At 52.7% G+C, this 17,101-nt stretch overlaps 1 protein-coding gene across 2 annotated transcripts in view; it reads left to right on the forward strand.

The window, feature by feature from the left end:
* Positions 1 to 6,057, forward strand: part of KDM4B (lysine demethylase 4B) — a 137,070-nt gene extending 131,013 nt beyond the window's left edge. The window contains exons 20-24 of one of the 2 annotated variants that reach the window (XM_074337631.2): positions 2,609 to 2,794; positions 2,872 to 3,036; positions 3,413 to 3,532; positions 3,803 to 3,895; positions 5,057 to 6,057. In XM_074337631.2, the coding sequence (XP_074193732.1) occupies positions 2,609 to 2,794; positions 2,872 to 3,036; positions 3,413 to 3,532; positions 3,803 to 3,895; positions 5,057 to 5,233 (741 nt within the window). In that variant the 3' untranslated portion in view covers positions 5,234 to 6,057. The remainder of the gene's footprint in view (positions 1 to 2,608; positions 2,795 to 2,871; positions 3,037 to 3,412; positions 3,533 to 3,802; positions 3,896 to 5,056) is intronic. The other variant, XM_074337632.2, reaches the window with a different exon arrangement.
* Positions 6,058 to 17,101: the final 11,044 nt, after the last annotated feature.

Here is a 17,101-nt window from a genome sequence, read left to right on the forward strand (position 1 = left end):
CTCTCCATGTACCTGTAGGCCACCTGTGTGTCTTCTAGAGAGAAATGTCTCTCCAGGCCCTTCGCCCATTTTGGAATAGGGTTGTGTGCTTTCTGTGGAGCTGTTGGCCCCTCTTGGTGCAGGTAGATCTCCCCCCTCTATGGAGTGTGTGGTCGTCCTCGGCTGGAGTGCTCTCACTAATAACAATCACCCCTGGGGAGCCTCTAGGGCACCAGGCATCCTGGGCCGAGTGTGACCATGAACAAGAGCTGGCTTCCATCCCAGCTCGGCCACCACCAACCCTGGGCCTCCGCGCCTCTGTGTCTTCGCCTTGCCGTCTGTAGGGCCCCTGCATGGTACATGCTGACTGGGCCTCATGGGAAGGCACCAATCGTGCTGTCTGAGCGCCAGCCCCTGCTCTCAGGTTCATCACTGCTGGGAGTGTGTGGCAGCCTTGCTGGGGACATGTCCCCACTCAGGGATGTGGCGGTGGCAGCTCTGACAGGGAGGCGTCGCGTGGCACTTGGGGGCTGGGCCCTTGGCTGGGGCGCCTGACAGCAAGCGTCCTGGCTGCTTTTCCTGCCCCTTTTATGTCCCAGCTGCCTGGGGCCGTCGGGGGTATTGGCACTCCTCCAGGCCCACGGAGGGCAGGAGGCAGAGAAATTGGACTGCGGGCAGTGGGCCTGGTGGGGAGTCTTGTGGGAAGGAACAGAGACACTCAACCTTGAGCCTACGGGTATGGTGCCACCTGGCAGGGCTGAGTGGGCACTGGCGGGAGCCTGTGGGGTCAGGAGCCTCACTCACGGAGCACCGGTGGCCATCACCAGGCCCAGACAGGCCAGCAGGAAGGGGCTGCCAGCCTGCAGGTGGTTATAGGCGCGAGAGGCTTCATCATTCAGGGGGAGTGATGGTGCAGCCCGCAGCCCGTGATCCATCCTCCCCCAGACGCTTTATGGATCAGCTGACATTTCCAGCTTGCAGCCTCTTCATTACCAGCACTTGTAACGATGAATTAAAAATCCTTTTACACGAGGCTTGCTTGTACTGCCTAATGGACCCACGCAAGGAAGCCAGCAGTTAACTCCTGCTTACCCAGCTGCCCACCCAGCTTCCTGAGGTCACACACAGGCCACAGGCTCGTGGACAGTCACTGCTGGTCATTGTCCATCCATCTATCCACCGGACTTTCCGGCTGCTGGGTCTGGGTTCTCGGGGAGCCGTGGTGAGCAGGGGCTGGCCCCATCTGTCTGGTGGCCTGAGCCATGCGCTCACCCCCACCGGGCTGGGATGGGAAAAACCCAGACACTAGACATGCCCTGTGCTGGGCTCCTGACAAATGACACGGTGGGGACCTGGCCCACATTCTTCATGATGCAGAAACTCAGAATATAGAGCTGCCACCCATGGTGGGAAATGAATCGCGCTGAGCGTCACTCTTGGCTGGTGGATTTCTTCTGGGCCTCTGCAGCGGGGCAGGTGACATTTGTGAGAGAATGTGCACCCTCTGGTTTGGAGGAAGGACCACTCCTTCCAGGGCTTTGGGCGGCTGTGCTTACCTCTACTCTGCGAAAGGCCCGGGATTTGAGGGTTAACGCCTGCGGAGCGTGTTGTATGTCAGTGCCTGGCCTGCAGACCAGCGGGAGAATTAGGTATTGACAGTTTAATAATGAGATCTCATTGCCATCGACCCGTCCGGCGGCGCCCTTGGCCACTGTGCTTATCTGGCTTTTGAACATGGTTTACAGAGCGATAAAAGCCGCTTATTAAGTGCCCGGAGTGACGGGCTTCAGCGGGCCTGGCAACTGCTGGGCGGGGGTGTGGGAGTGGCCCTGGATGCTGACACCACAGGAGCAGGTCACCCAGGGCAGGGGGGGCATTTCCGCCACACGGACCCCCTGACTGGCGTGAAAGAGCTCACTCAGAGGCTCCTCTTTGTGAAGGAGGTTAGCCTGCAATGCCTTGTATTCAGAATGTAGATAAAATTCACTGTTTCAAAGTGAGCAGTTCAGTGGCGTTTTTATATTCACAGAGTAAGACAACTGTCACTTCTAATTTTGGGACTTTTCTACCACCCCAGATGACACCCTCTCCCCATCAACAGTCATTCCCCACCCCCTCCCCAGCCCCTGACAACCACTAACCCACTTCCTGTCTGTGGACGTGCCTGTTCTGGACATTTCCCGTAAGTGGAATCACACACTGTGGCCTCGTGTGTCTGGCTTCTCTCATGAGCACCGTGTGTTCAAGGTCCGTCCACGTTGTAGTGACTGTTGGTGTGTCATGCTTTTTTGGGGCTAAATTGTATTTCACTTTGTGGCTCTTTGGTGCCTGTTCCAGACAGCTCTTCAGAGGACTAGAGTATAGAAGAAGCCTGGAAGTGCTCCTGGGGGTTGGCGGGGAGCCACAGGCTGGGTGGTTTTGGGGACTCTCTGCCATGGTTAAGATTTCCGGCCAAGTCGATTCCCCAGGCTTTTCCCAGGGTGCCTCCAGCCAAGGCCAGTCTCTGCCTTTCAGCCCTGGGTCTCGGGGTTCACTCCCAGAAGACGGTCCTAAGGGCGCAGTGGGAGGGCTCCCAGCCCCCTGGTCTGAGGCGCTGGCCAGAGCCCCATTTCCTCTCATGACTCCCCAGAAATGCGTGTACTGCCGGAAACGGATGAAGAAGGTTTCTGGCGCCTGCATCCAGTGCTCCTGTGAGCATTGCTCCACCTCCTTCCACGTGACCTGTGCCCATGCCGCCGGGGTGCTCATGGAGCCGGACGACTGGCCCTACGTCGTCTCCATCACCTGCTTCAAGCACAAGTCGGGGGGCCACACCGTGAGTGCCCGGCCCTCCCTCCTGCTCCGTCGCATTGCCCACCTGCCCTTGCTTGACGCGGCCCCCTCCGCCCCCAGGTCCAGTTCCTGAGGGCCGTGTCCTTAGGCCAGGTGGTCATCACCAAGAACCGCAACGGGCTTTATTACCGGTGCCGTGTCATTGGCACCACCACGCAGACCTTCTACGAAGTAAACTTTGATGACGGGTCCTACAGTGACAACTTGTACCCGGAGAGCATTACTGTGAGCTGCGGGCGGGCGCGGGGCGGGCGCTGCCGTTAGGAAGCTGGGAGGCGGGTCACCTGTGAGCCCACTGGACAGGTCCAGTTCCTGGGCCCCCGAGGGGAAGTAGAAGCAATGCAGAAAGCATGGTCAGTCCACAACCTACAGCAGGGGCAACCCCCGCCACACCTGGTCCTCTGTGTTTGCTCCGCTTGCCTTCAGAGTTCAGGCAGAGAGCACCACTGGCCTCCTTGCTGCAAACGTCTCTCACGTGGGAGCTTCGTTACCGTTAAAGCACAGGCAGCATGGCATGGGGAGGGTCCGAGCCCGACAGGCCACGGGCGCCCGTCCCCAGGGCCCTGCCGCCTCACCGCCTGCCACGTTCTTCCCTCCACAGAGCAGAGACTGTGCCCGGCTGGGACCCCCACCCGAGGGGGAGTTTGTTGAACTCCGGTGGACTGATGGCAACATCTACAAGGCCAAGTTCATTTCCTCTATGACCAGTCACATCTATCAGGTGAGCGGGGTCCTGCCTTCCCGATACAGGACACAGGCAAGGGTCGCAGGTGGGGTTCGGTCCTGCATGCATTCCTGTGGGGGGGCTGGTCGACCTTTGCGTGCCTAACTTAGGAGGTCAGGGGGCTTGTTATAGTTTTAAGTTGGAAGGGGCCTCCGATTGTCTGGTACTTTCCCCAGCAGTGGCCACCGTGGGTGGTGGGACCTTGGTAAAGATGGGGTGGGCCCGTGGTGCTGAGGCACCGCCCCTGATAACTGTGCCCCTTTGCAGGTGGAATTTGAGGACGGGTCCCAGCTGACAGTCAAGCGCGGTGACATCTTCACCCTGGACGAGGAGCTGCCCAAGAGGGTCCGGTCACGGCTGGTAAGTGGCCAAGCCAGGCTGAGGCGCTGCCCAGAAGCCCTTGGTGGCCTTGCCCTCCCTGCCATGGCCCTTGCTCCCACTGGGAGGCAGCTGAGGGCAGCTCCCAGCAGCCAGCCCACTCTGTGGCCTGTAGGGGCAGGTTGGAGGGCTGGCTGTCCCCGTGACAACCAGGAGGAGAGAAACCTGCAGCAGCAGGTCCGCCAGGCACTCGTGACGCATCCGCACCCGGGTGCCCGCTGCCTGTGCACAAAAGCAGAGCGCTGGGGTTGGCGGTGCAAAGGAAACACTTTCCCGAAGCTCGTCCCTTCTCAAAGGGAACAATGAGTCCTGGAGGCGGGAAGTGACTGCCTTTTCTCCCGGCTAGCCGCAGTTTTCTTTCTTTCCATGTTTAATCCAAAGACAAGGTTTTGAGGAGCAGGCAGCTGTGGCTGTGGGTGAATAAGCTCAAAGTAAGAGCAGTGGGGGTCGCACAGCTGACCTCAGATGCCGGGTTTCCTCGGGGAAGGACAGGAATTGCCAGACAGACAAGTAGCCGCATTTCCCTCCCTCTGCATGGCATAGCCATTCCCCATAGCTGCCATCTGGTGGGACAGACCAGGCTAGCCACCCGCCCTTCTAGGGGACCAGTGACTGGGGTATAGAGATTGTGCCCACCTGGGAAACTTGCACACAGGATTGGAGGCAGCAGTGCTGAGAGGCCACCCCCACTGATTGGCTGTCCCTCTTGGAAGGTCATTGGCTGAGGGACAGTGGCCCAGGGTCCTTGACCCACAGCAGGGTGGGCCATTTGCTCCAGCTAGGTGCCCAAGTGGAGCCTCTGTTTTAGTCCATTCGGGCTGCTAGACTGGGCGGTGTAAACAACAAAGGTTATTTCTCACAGTCCTGGAGGCTGGAAGTCCAAGGTCAAGGCATTGGCACGGTGTCCTCACGTGGCAGGGAGTGGAGGAGAGCAAGTACACACTCTCTGGGGGTCTCTTACCAGGGCACTGATCCCATTCAGAGGGGCCCCACCCTCAGGGCATAATCCCCTCCCAAAGACCCACCTCCTAACACCATCACATTCTTGGGGTAGAGCTTCAGCATAGGAATTTGGGGGACACAAACCTTCGGTCCATAGCACCCCTTTCTGCACTAACCCCTGTGCTATCTGGTCTCCCACAGTCGGTCAGCACGGGGGCGCCTCAGGAAAGTATCTTCTCGGGAGAGGAGGTGAAGGCTGCCAAGCGCCCACGGGTGAGCACCCCGCACGCCCCTGAGGACGCGGGGCGGAATGCGGACTACCTGGCCTTCATGGAGAGCCTCCTGCAGGCTCAGGGCCGGCCTGGAGCCCCCTTCTAGGACAGCCAGCCTCCTGGCCACCCCTCAGCCCAGCAAGGCAGGTGGCGGCGGGCCCTGGCGTTGGCTTGCTGTGAATTCCTGTCCTCGCCTCCCCAGCCCCCAGAGGCTACCTCCGTGCTCTGCGGGGACAGCAGCGAGCAGGACGCCGGCATGCAGCCCCCAGACTCAGGGAGCCGGGCCACACGGGCTCTGTGGGGCCGGCTGGGGCTCGCGCCACCCCCACTACTCAGATTCGTAAACCACGTAAGCTCTTCTTCTCGAAAAGGTGCTACTGCGTTGCCTGCCTCCTGAGCAGCCTTTGAGATTGTGACTTCTGTACATATATCACCTTTGTGAGGTTCTTTCTATAAATACCTATTGTTTAAAAAAAAAAACTCAAGAAAAAAAGGAAAACAAAGAAAAGGAAAAAAATCCCCAAAGTTGTTTTCTAGATTTGTGGCTTTAAAAACAAAACGTTCTTTTTCTCAGAACCGAAACACACTGAGGGAGACAAAAGCATCTCGTTTTTCGTTTGTTGTTGTTTTAGAATCTTACTTGTCTGTGAGCAGGCAGGGATGTGTGATGAGGCCTGGAGGTGCCGGGGCTCAGGCAGGACACCCAGCCAGTGACACCCTGTCACTCCAAGCCCTCACTCCGCCCTCTGCCCAACTTCATGAAGGTCTGGGCGGCTGGCGCCTCTTGCCTGGTCCCCGCCAACACCGTTCATCTTTGCGCCGGACAGGAGGGGGCCAGCAGTACTCTTTGGTGGCCGAGCACTGGCCATGGGGGTCGAGGACCCTCCCTCCTGTCTGCGAGTCTGTGCGAAATAAACGCTCTCTCTTCTGGTTTGTTCCATCTTTTGCTTCTTCCCCCGTGAGAACCATTCCACAGCTGAGGCCTCAGGTGACAGACTGTCCCCTGTGCCACTCAGGCCTTCCTTGGCCTGCTCAAGGGGAGGGAGCCCCACAAGCGGTGACATCCTGCGGCCACAAGAGCAGATGGCGGCGCCCGGTGACCCAGGGAGGGAGGACCGGAGCTGAGGCAGGCCTCCCAGGTGGCCCAAGTCCAGCTGTTTCCCTAGTTAGGCATATGTCCCCAGGCTCCCAGGCATCCCTGCTTTGGCTGCAGCCCTGTGTCACATGGGGGTTCTTCCTAGGACCCCGAGGGGCTGGCAGCATCCTGTGTCATGTTTGTGACCATTGATTTATGTGTCTCGGGGAGAGCAAGCAAGACTGGGCATCGCTGCTTTCAACTTGAAGGAAATCTGCCTCTTAAGAGTTGTGGGTTGAATTTAGGAGAGAGAAAAACTGTGCTTCTCTTACGGGCTTGGAAAGGAGGCAGCCCAGCTCAGCCTGCCCACTTTCTCCATCTCCGCTGCCCCCTGCTCTCCCCTGCAGAGGAATTGAGAGCATGATTTGCTTGTATAAAAATTAAAAAAAAAAGTGTTCTAACGGTCGCCAGGCCAGAGAGAACTATTTAAGGAAAATGGAGAGAATGTAAATGAGCCGAGAATCTTTAATTTCCTTGCTGGGGGGGGAGGGGGGACAGATGCCCAAAGTGGGCAGGGGCGGGGAGGTACTGAGGGGAGTCAGCCGAAATGTGGGGGTCTCCCACTGCATGCAGCAGCCCCGCCTGGTGGCACCGTCACTGTATTCATATGTAGTTTGAAAATGCTATTTATATTGTAAAGAGAATAAAAAGAAGTGGGCAGACAGCCCTGAGGCCCTCGGGGTCCAAGGGGTAACCAGCCCCGTGGCGGGGTCTCTGGGTCACACCTCATTTTTGAGTTCTGGGATGACTTGTGCAGACAGGCCGCAGCACAGCAAAGGCAAAACGCACATTTCCCCACAAAGATCTATCCGTGTCTGTGTGCAAGGACAAAAAACAAAGCCCACCCACCCTGATTTTCCCCCACCCGAGATTAAGGATGCTGTATTTTTGCCTAATTTCCCCGCCTCTAGGTTTATAATGAATTAAAGGCTCGTGAGCACTGCGATTACAGGCCCTTGTTGTTGGCGTGTCTTCATTTCTGATTGGTGCCAGGGAGGTGGGATAGCGGTTCCTTCTAGCAGTGCCTACTGGGGCAGAACAGACGTGGGGCCTCCCCAGGGGTGGGGCTGGGAGGCACACAGCCCTGCCCCGTGGCCTGGCTCCCATCCCCCACTGGAATACGGTTTCTTTCCAAGCTGGATGTCTGTGGCTTGTGTCTGCATAGGCCCCTCACTAGAGACTGTCCAGTCCCCAGTGGCAGAGGTGTGTCCCTTCTGCAAGACAGTCTTTGACCCACTCTTATCCGGAGCCAGCAGCTACCCTCTCCCGCTGCCCTCTCAGCCTTTGCCCAGTTCCTGTGACATCTGAGTGGTGAGTGTCCACTGGGCATGCGAGACAGTGGGGTCTCCCAGCCCTGGGAGGAGGCCAGGACCCCAGCATTTGTGAGTGTGTCACTCATCCAACAAGGACCTACACAGTAAGTCCAGTCCCCACCCTCGAGGAGCTGACACCAGTGGGAGAGGCAAACAGTAAAATGTATGGGATGTCAGCTGTGATGTAAAGAACCAAGGGAAACATGGTGGGAGGTGCTGTTACTGGGTATTTTACACAGAAGTCCTGAAGGAGATGAGAGCGAGCCATGGCAAGGCCCGGGGGCAGGACCATGTCTGCCAGCGGACACAGTAAGGATGCCCGTGTGGCTGGAGCAGGGAGGGAGGAGGTGAGGGGGCAGGTCATGCAGGCAGGATTTTACCCAGAAGGAGGTGGGAACCCTGGAGGACTGTGGGCCTAGGAGGGACAGGACCTGACTCATGCTCACGGGCGCCCTCTGGCTGCTGCAGGGAGGACAGACGGGCAAGGGCTCGAACCGGGAATCAGGGAGGAGACGACTGCCCCGAACACCTGGAAAGATGGCACTGCCGGAGCTGGGATGGTTAGACTGGGGGTGGGGAGAGATCAGCAGCTCGGATATGAACACCATCCCCCCATGTGAAGATACACAGGTCTGGGCGCCAGGGAAGGGCCTGGAGGTGTCCACTCCCAGGTGATGTGTTTACTGGACAAGTGAGAAGGGGCCCCAGGGCTGGGCACCAGGGTTTCTGTGCGGGATGGTGGGAAGAGGCAGCTAGTGGCAGGGGAACCAGGAGGGTGAGGCCCCTGGGCCGGGGGCACCCCACTCTGGACCTCAGTCTTTCCTCTGCAGAATGGGCATCCTTGCAGGGTGATTGTGTTCTGAGCAGAGATTGCTTTTGATGAAATCTCCAGCCAGCCACAGCGACCCTCACCCCACTTCTTGAACCCTCCTTTGCAGAGACATGCTGCCTCCAGTATCTTCTCAGCAGCACCAGGACTCAGTTTCCCTATTTGCTGCAGGACGGCCACTGCATCACTGACCAGATGAGTCAGTGTCCTCTGAGCCTGCCCAGGGCTTGGTGACACATTCAGTGCTCAGCCCATGATGTGGCCTGAGACAGTGGACCCAGGTGGTCTCAGCATGGCTGCAGATGGCCCACTGTTACCATCGTTCTCTGAGACGTAAAACGGAGGCAATTTGGGACAGGCCCTTGTGATCTGCAGCCAGAGCTAAGGTGCTGGGCTGGGTCCCCAAATGTGCAGTCATGTGGAGCCAATGGGGTCTGTCACTTGAGCACTGGGCCCGGAAATATTTATTCAGGCAGCAAATATGCCCTGCTCAGTTGCCCTGTGCCAGGACCTGGGGAGATGGCTGAACAAAAGGGAGACACAGTCGCTGTGTCTGTGGAGCTTAGACTTCAGGAAAGCAGGTGGAGGATGGCAACATCAGGGACCATAAATACATGAGGCAGAGTCCTGTCAGATAGGAGATTTCTAAATAGATGACATTTAAATGGATCCAGCCCTTAAAGGGACAGCTTCTCAGAAAGACTTGGCCCAGGGACACATTGTGTTGAGTACCCTGTCCGACCTGCAGCCCTCGGGCCAAATCCGGCCCTGCACTTATATTTATAAATAACGCTTTATTGGCACACAGCCACACCCATTCCTTTAGCATTTATGGTGGCTTTCGCTCTATAATGGCAGGGCTGAGCAGTAGCAACAGAGATCACCTGGCCCCCAAAGTCAGATGTATTTAGCATCTGGCCCTTTACAGAAAAAGCGGTACTCATCCCAGACCTGGAGTAAGGGGGAAGTGGCAGCTCCCACACCTACTCTGTGCCTATGACAAAATCCTTCTCCCCTGGGGGCAGCCCTCAGTGCCCAAACCCGCCTCATCTCTCAAAGCTCCCAATTAGAGTCCCTGGGCCCCAGCACCCCCCGCCCCCCGCCAGGAGTATGGTGGAAAGAGACATGGCGGAAAGACCCTCCATCCATCACCCATCCATTGGGGATCCCTGCCCTCCATACCTCTGTTCATCCTGCTGACCTCTAGCAGGAGGCCCAAACATGCCCGGTGTCGAACCCCTGCAGGCTGCCCCCCCACCCCACCAAGTCACCACCGTTGGCCGGTGTAGAGAGGACAGTGGGATTTGATGTCTACAGTCCATAAGTCCTGGTTCTAACCCCTGTTGTCATGTTTATGGCTTTTATGACACTGCTGAAATCCCTGTGTGTCTGCTCTCCCCCTACTTACTCCCCATCAGCCGCTGTGCCTTCTCTCAGTCCCCACCCCCAGGCCACCCCTGCTCCAATGAGACTGAGAGAGGGGGACACACCTCAGAGCGCTGGCACCTGCTCCAGGGAGTGTTATTTATGGATTAGATTTACTTAGTGCTTTTGCTGTGTTAATGGAGAAAATAAGAATTATTTGCTGCCACCGGCAGTGCAAGGGGTGACACATGGCAGCCCACAGAGGCGAGGCCAGGAAGAATGAGTACCTGGGTGTTTGGTGTCTCCTCAGTGTGGCATCCATCCTGCTGCTCACCAGGTGACAGGGACAGATGACTCCCCTTTCAGCAGCTTCCCAGGGGTGGTGGGGGAGGGGCCTCCCAGACCAAGATGGCCTCTCCCCCACCCAGGAGTCGCTTTACTTTAGAAACAAAACCCTAGATGTGGGTGCAAAATGGGTTGTTTGGAAGTAGTTTATGTGGCACTGGCCCTTCTTAATGGCCCCTGCTGGTCCCCAAACACTTACTGCTCTGTTGCCCCCATATTTGTATCAAAGGACCACGATCTGGTGGCTTAAAACAGCAGACATTTATTCTCTCCCTTTCCTGGAGGCCAGAAGTCCAAAGTCAAGGTATTCCCTCCAGAGTCCTCAGGAAGCGATCCTCCCTTCCTTTTCCGGTTTCTAGTGAGCCCCCGGCGTCCCTTGGCTTGTGGCCACATCTCTCCAACCTCTGCCTCTGTCTTCACATGGCCTCTCCCTGTGTGTCTGTGTCTTCTCTCTGTCTCCAATGCCCCTCAGCCTTTCTCCATGACACCAGTCATTGGATTTATGGCCCAGCCCGAACAATCCAGGATGAACATTTCATCACAAGACCCTTAACTTAATTACCTCTGCAAAGACGCCTTTTCGTTTGTTTGTTTGTTTGTTTGTTTGTTTGTTTGAGAAAAAGGACATCTTATCACTGTGACTTGATGCAAAGACACTTTTTCCAAATAAGATCATAGTCACAGGTTCTGGGAATTGGGGCGCAGGCATATCTTTTCAGGGGCCCCCAGTCAGGCTACTCCAGCATCCTTCTCCCATGCAGACCCAGTGACCCCTGTGGTAACTGCCTAGTCCCATGACTGTCTCCCGACTTGACCATGAGCCCCATGAACATACATACAAGGTCTTGGTCCCCTCGGCACCCACTTTGCTCTGCCCAGGGCCTGGCAGGTGGTTCTTTAAGTCCTGGTGTCAGCAGACATTTCCCAAGAGACTCACATGGTCGGTTACCTACAGGGGGCTGGTGGGAAAGGGTTTAAAGAGTGGGAGTAGAAACAGAGTAGCAGTATACCTTTTGGAATAGCTCTGACTCTTACAATCATAGTCTTGTTTCATGTCCCTCAATCCATAACTAACGTCAACCAGGATGTGGTGGAAACCCCAAAATTGAAAACAGGCATGTGAACCCTACTGCTACAAACAAAATGAATGGGGTGTGGGGGAGAAAGGAGCTGATCTAAGTAACTTTGGGAAACAGCTTTTGGACTGGATAATGTTGGGCTACAAACAAAAATACCTATACACCAACACTGTACCCCAGTTAGAATACCTGGTTCTCTCGGGTTAGCTAGTCTGTAGCCACTTTATATGAATACTGTGGTTGAACAAATGAGTAAATAAATTGTAGATGATGGAACTGGGTTCCTCTGATTCAGTGAAAGAAATTACAAACAAGTCGGGGGCAGGAAGCTAGGATGAACCTTGTTCTGGGTTGAAATCAGAAGTGCCAGTATTAATTCATGGCTTACATATTTGTAGATAGATAGAGATATACGAGGTCTAACAATTAAGTTTGTGAACTGGTTGCAATGATGTTGCTAACCTTTTTTTATATCAAAGGGATTATTCATTATGAATTTGTACCAACTGGACAGTTAACCAAGTTTACTATTGGAAGTACTGAAAAGGCTGTGTGAAAAATTTAGACGACCTGAACTTTTTGCCAACAATTCATGGCTCTTGCATCACGACAATGCACCAGCTCACATAGCACTGTCTGTGAGGGAGTTTTTAGCCAGTAAACAAATAACTGTATTGGAACACTCTCCCTACTCACCTGATCTGGCCCCCAATGACTTCTTTCTTGAAGGGAAAGGAAGACATTTTGATTCAAGACATCAAGGGTAATATGACAACAGCTCTGATGGCCATTCCAGAAAGAGTTTCAAAATTGCTTTGAAGGGTGGACTAGGTGCTGGCATCAGTGCATAGCTTCCCAAGGAGAGTACTTCAAAGGTGACCATAGTGATATTCAGCAATGAGACATGTAGCACTTTTTCTAGGGTGAGTTCGCAAACTTTTTTGTCTGACCTTGTATAGTCCAGATGAATAGATACAGAAGTAAATAGAGATGTGTGTGTTTGCATGTGTACTATGGTGCCCCAGTAGCAGTGAGCACACACAGTACCTGGGTCTTGGTTTTTAATACCTTTCTCCAATAAAAGGAACAAGCGCTCCTTGGAAAAATCATTAATTTTATGCCTGCAGCAGCAAAAACATGAGAAAAATTTGGAGCATCTTGTGTTGCCAGAAAGTAGGAAATACTCAGTAAAAGATACAGACGTGTAGAAAGGACCGAGGACACAAGCCCAAGCCACACCCAACATCCAAAGCTAAAGAAGTTGAACAAGATAAATGATAGCATTGAGTTATAATCTATAGAATAAAATAAATATCCAAATTGCTATAAATAATTGAATTAATAAATAAATGGTCTGGGAGAGAATGGACAGCTCTTCCTTACAGATGAATTCTGATTAATAAACATTGGAGAGAAGAGGGAAAGGAGTTTACATTCAGACTGCTCAGCAAACGCTGACCGCGTGCCTATATTGTCATGGCTCTGTTCCAGGAGCTTGGCTACACAGGGAGAGAAGACAGGAAAAAAGAGTCCCTGCCCCTGGGAGCTGACAGCGTCTCAAGGGAGGCAGACAGGATAAATAACCAAATCATGGAGCAGGTTAGAAGACTGTAAATGATACATGAAAAAGAAGAAAGAAAGTGGGGGCTGGTGTACGATTTGATATAGGATGTTCAGGGTCTCACTGAGAAGGTGACATTTGAGCAAAGACCTGAAGGAAGTGAGAGAGTGAGTCAGGTGTACATCTGGGAGAAGAGAGCTGCTCCAGATGGAAGACACTGCCCATGCAAAGGTCATGGGGCAGCATCGTGCCTGGGGTGTTGGAGAAACAGTGAGAAGGGCCGTGTGGCTGGAGCAGAGTGAGCGAGAGGGAGGGAGAGAAAGAGGAGGTCATGCAGGGCCTTGTGAACTATGGGAAAAACTTGGGCTTTCACCCCAAAGGAGGTGGGAGCCCTGGAGGGCTACAGGCAGAGGTGTGGGACTTGACTCAGGTACTCAAGGCACTCTCTGGTGGTTGTGGTGGGAAGACAGACTTGTGCCGGGCAAGGGTAAGAGCTGGGTAAGGGGGGACCAAGGCAGGGGACAGCACTGGTCCAGGTGGGCGATGTTGGGGGTTGGACCTTGGTAGAAGCAAAAAACTGACCGTTCTTTGGGGTCAGCAACATGGAGGTTCCTGTGACCCTGAAAAGGGACAGTTAGGGTACAGCAGGGGTACGAGTACCTGGTTGGAGGGGCATCCACATTTTTATACCCAGAATGTCCCTGTTCTGTGGTAAAAGTAATGTTCCATTGTATAGATGCACTATAATTTGTTTGATCAATCCCCTATTGATGGGCACTGAGGTTATTTCTAAATGTTCCCAATTAGGACTAATGCTACAGCCAAGCAGGTTTCTCAGGAATAAATTCCTTTAAAAAAGAGTGGGAGGCGGGGTTGCTGGGTGGAAGCATGTAATTTTACTTTTAACTCCTGCAGCCAGATGACCTCCTCCCCCCGCCCCCCGTGCCTGTGCACCCCTCTGTGCGATGACAGAGAATACCCACGTCCTCTTACCCTCCAGGATGCAAGCTATAACCAGCCTGTGATCTTGGCTACTGGATAGGTGCAAAGTGACATCTGATCATGGTTTTAGTTCATTCCTCTAACAACGAGCCAGGTGGAGCATCCCTTCGATTAAAAGGCTTTTGTCAGAACCATCTTGAAACGCATTATTTTAAAAGTTCCCCGATGACCATTTCCCATTGATTTGATGTTCAGTGCTTCGTCATGCTATAATCCATCCAGCTCAGTGTCATTTGCTGAGTGGTGGGTCAGGGGCCACACCCAGGCTGACTCTTCTCTTCTTTGATTCTACGAAATTAGAAAACTTAAGCCCATAATTACTGTGTTGCAAGGACAGTGGCAAGCAGCTGCTGACTGGACATCCGTTCACACTAAGACCCAGAAAATGACTCGCGTCACAGCTGTCCCACTGCAGGCTGGAACATTGGAGCTTCCCACTTGGGGAGGTGGCCAGACACTCTGCACCCCAACTTTGGTTATATTAACACTGTAAAGAATCCCACATTGCTGTCTGCTGAAGCACATGGATGTATTATATATAAGAATATATTCCATGATGAATTATGTATCTCGTTCTCCAACAAGTAAAGAAAACCGTATGTGTCACTGAAGGGTCAGACCCCTGGTGACAGGAACCATTTGTGCAAAAGTTCCCTTTTCGAACAGAAACCCCCATTTGTTCTCAGAGTGAGGACTGTCAGCCCCGAAGGGACAGCCCCAGCCTCCCAGAGTGGCTGGGCACCTCCCCGCCATATGCCCGGCAAACAGCCGTCTGAAATAACAGCCGTGGCTGTGGGTGGTGAGATCAGTGTTGCCAAGAAATGTCTCAAATGCCTGTTTCAAACATGCGTGTGAGCGTCTTTTCCCAGGAATGCCTGCTTCCTTCCGCAGGAAGAGGGCAAGGCCTTGCCACCGCTGCCCAGCTTGTCCCTCAGCTGACTAGGGTTACAATAGTCACCATTTTCTTCATTGCTGTGTCCCCAGGAGGAGGGAAATTGCTGATGCTGTCTGTTCTTGATGTATAAAGCTGCGTAGAACTTGTACTTTACAAGCGACCTTGTATTTGCATAGTAGTGGCTTCTTGGTTGTCCCCCAAGCTGATGGCCCTTTCATACTCACCCCACCCCACTTTCCCCAAGCTCACTGTAAAGTTCACTGCCACGCGGAACTGTAAAGACCCTCTTCCTTGGAGAAAAAGTTTTCAGCAACTAAACAGTGCTGACGCCGCAGCAGGAAGGATCAACAGACATCCCCCAGCGCGTCTGCCTTGCCCTCCTCCTCTACTTTAAAGGCTGGGAAATCAAAAGTCTTGTCTCCTCAAACTCCGTTGCAGCTCTGCATGGTCACATGACATGGTTCTGGGAAATGAGACATTGGTGGTTCGACAATTCTGGGAAAGCTTTTAATTTCTTCATGGAAGTGACAGTCAGAGTTGATGCGGCCCCTTTTCCCATTCCTCTTACCTCTTCCTCCCATGTGGAATGTGGGCGTGATGGCTGGAGCCACAGCAGCCATTTTTACAAGCATGACATCATTTACTCATTGGATTGGTAGTATTTGCCTGTTTTCATGGTGTAAATATTCCCACCACAGCTGACTTCTAGCTACCAACATGTTGTCAGTTAGTGCAGAATTGGAAAGAGAAGTAGCGTAGCATATACAATTACATAATGTTTTTCCCAAACAGCTACAATAAACACAAAAAGCCTCAAGAGCATAGATGATAGGAAAATGTGGTAAATAGCAAATGATGACTTTTGACTATGTGTTGCTTTGGTTTTAAAATAACTTATTTAATTGTAAATTTATATAATTTTATTTCTCATAATGCCTGTTGTACAACCAGTTTGCAAAATTCCTGAAATTTTAACAATTGACCCTTGCAAGTTGGGATGAGCTGCCTCCCACACTGGTGCCATGAGCTGGCTTTTGTGTAAGCAGCGCAGTGTGGAACGGTACCTCCATCGTTCGGTTTTACGTTGGTCTCTAGTAATCAAATCTATTTGTTTGATCCTGGAATTGCATTATTTTGCTCAAGTTCAGGAGGCGGATACATACATTTGGTTGAGCCCAGAGGTCACTGTGTTTTGTTTGAAAAGTATTGTGTCGGGTTCTGTTATATTTCTGGCAGCTTAGATTGCACACCAGCTTTTAAGAGCACCTCCTAACCATCAGCTCACCAAGAACAGGGCTCAAGTGGCCACAGACCTGACAGACGCCAAATGGTCACTGTAGTCTGCTTTCACGCACTTTCCAGTGCTTGCCAGAATTCCTCACACTCACAGCTTGACGAGTCCTGGCATGTACAGATTCTCTGTTTCCTATTTGGGCTGACCTGCAGCCACTGCTCTCACTTACAGCATATTTCCAGGTTGTGCTGTTTACCTGGGTGGCTTATAAACAACAGATATTTACAGTAAGTCCTCACTTCAGGTCGTTGATAAGTTCTGCAACTTTAAGTGAAATGATGTATTATGAAACCAGTTTTACCGAAGACTAATTGATATAAACAAGAGTCAAGTTCTTACAGCATCTCATCAGTGTTATAATGAAACGACATTGAACAAAATGACGTTATTCTAGGACCTGCAGTATTTCTTTCTCACAGTTCTAGAGGTTGGAAGCCCAAGATTAAGCACCAGCAGATTTGGTGTCTGGTGAAAGCCACTCCTGGTTCATAGATGTTTTCTTCTCTCTGTGTCCTCACGTAGCGGAAGGGGCGAGAGACCTGTGGGATGTCTTTTTACAAGGGCACTGATCCCACTCATGGGGCCCCATCCTCAGGGCGTAATCACCTCCCAAAGTCATCACCTCATAATTCCATCACATTGAGGGGTAGGATTTAAACATGAATTTGGGGGTGGGGGGTGGGAACGCAAACATTCAAGTCCATAGCAGAGCGTTATCTGTAATACGTTCCACTGGGAAGCCGCTGGCTGTGGCTCTTCGTGTAAACTGCCTGGAACTTAACCTTACACTATGGACATTTTTCATCTCATTAAATAGTCATGCTCCATATTTGAATGCCCATCTAATATTTTCAAATTTTTTATTGAGCCATAATTTAGATTCCATTAGCATATCTTAAGTTGCACAGCTCCATAAGTTTGGCAAACGCACACCTTTGAATATCTACTGCCCAAAGCTAAATATAGAAGATTTCCCTCCTTCCAGAATGTTCCCTCATCAACCCTTCATGCTCACCGGCATCCACTGATCTGTTTTCTGTCACCATAGCTTAGCGTTGCTTGTTCTAGAACTTTCTACAGATGGAATATATTCATTTGTGTTTGGCTTCCTTCCCTCAGCACAATGCATCTGAGATTCACCTGTGTTGCATCATGT

The sequence above is a fragment of the Rhinolophus sinicus genome, chromosome 15 (genome assembly GCF_057876585.1).
Source record: "Rhinolophus sinicus isolate RSI-liver-muscle chromosome 15, RSI-T2T, whole genome shotgun sequence".
Taxonomy (NCBI): Eukaryota; Metazoa; Chordata; class Mammalia; order Chiroptera; family Rhinolophidae; genus Rhinolophus; species Rhinolophus sinicus.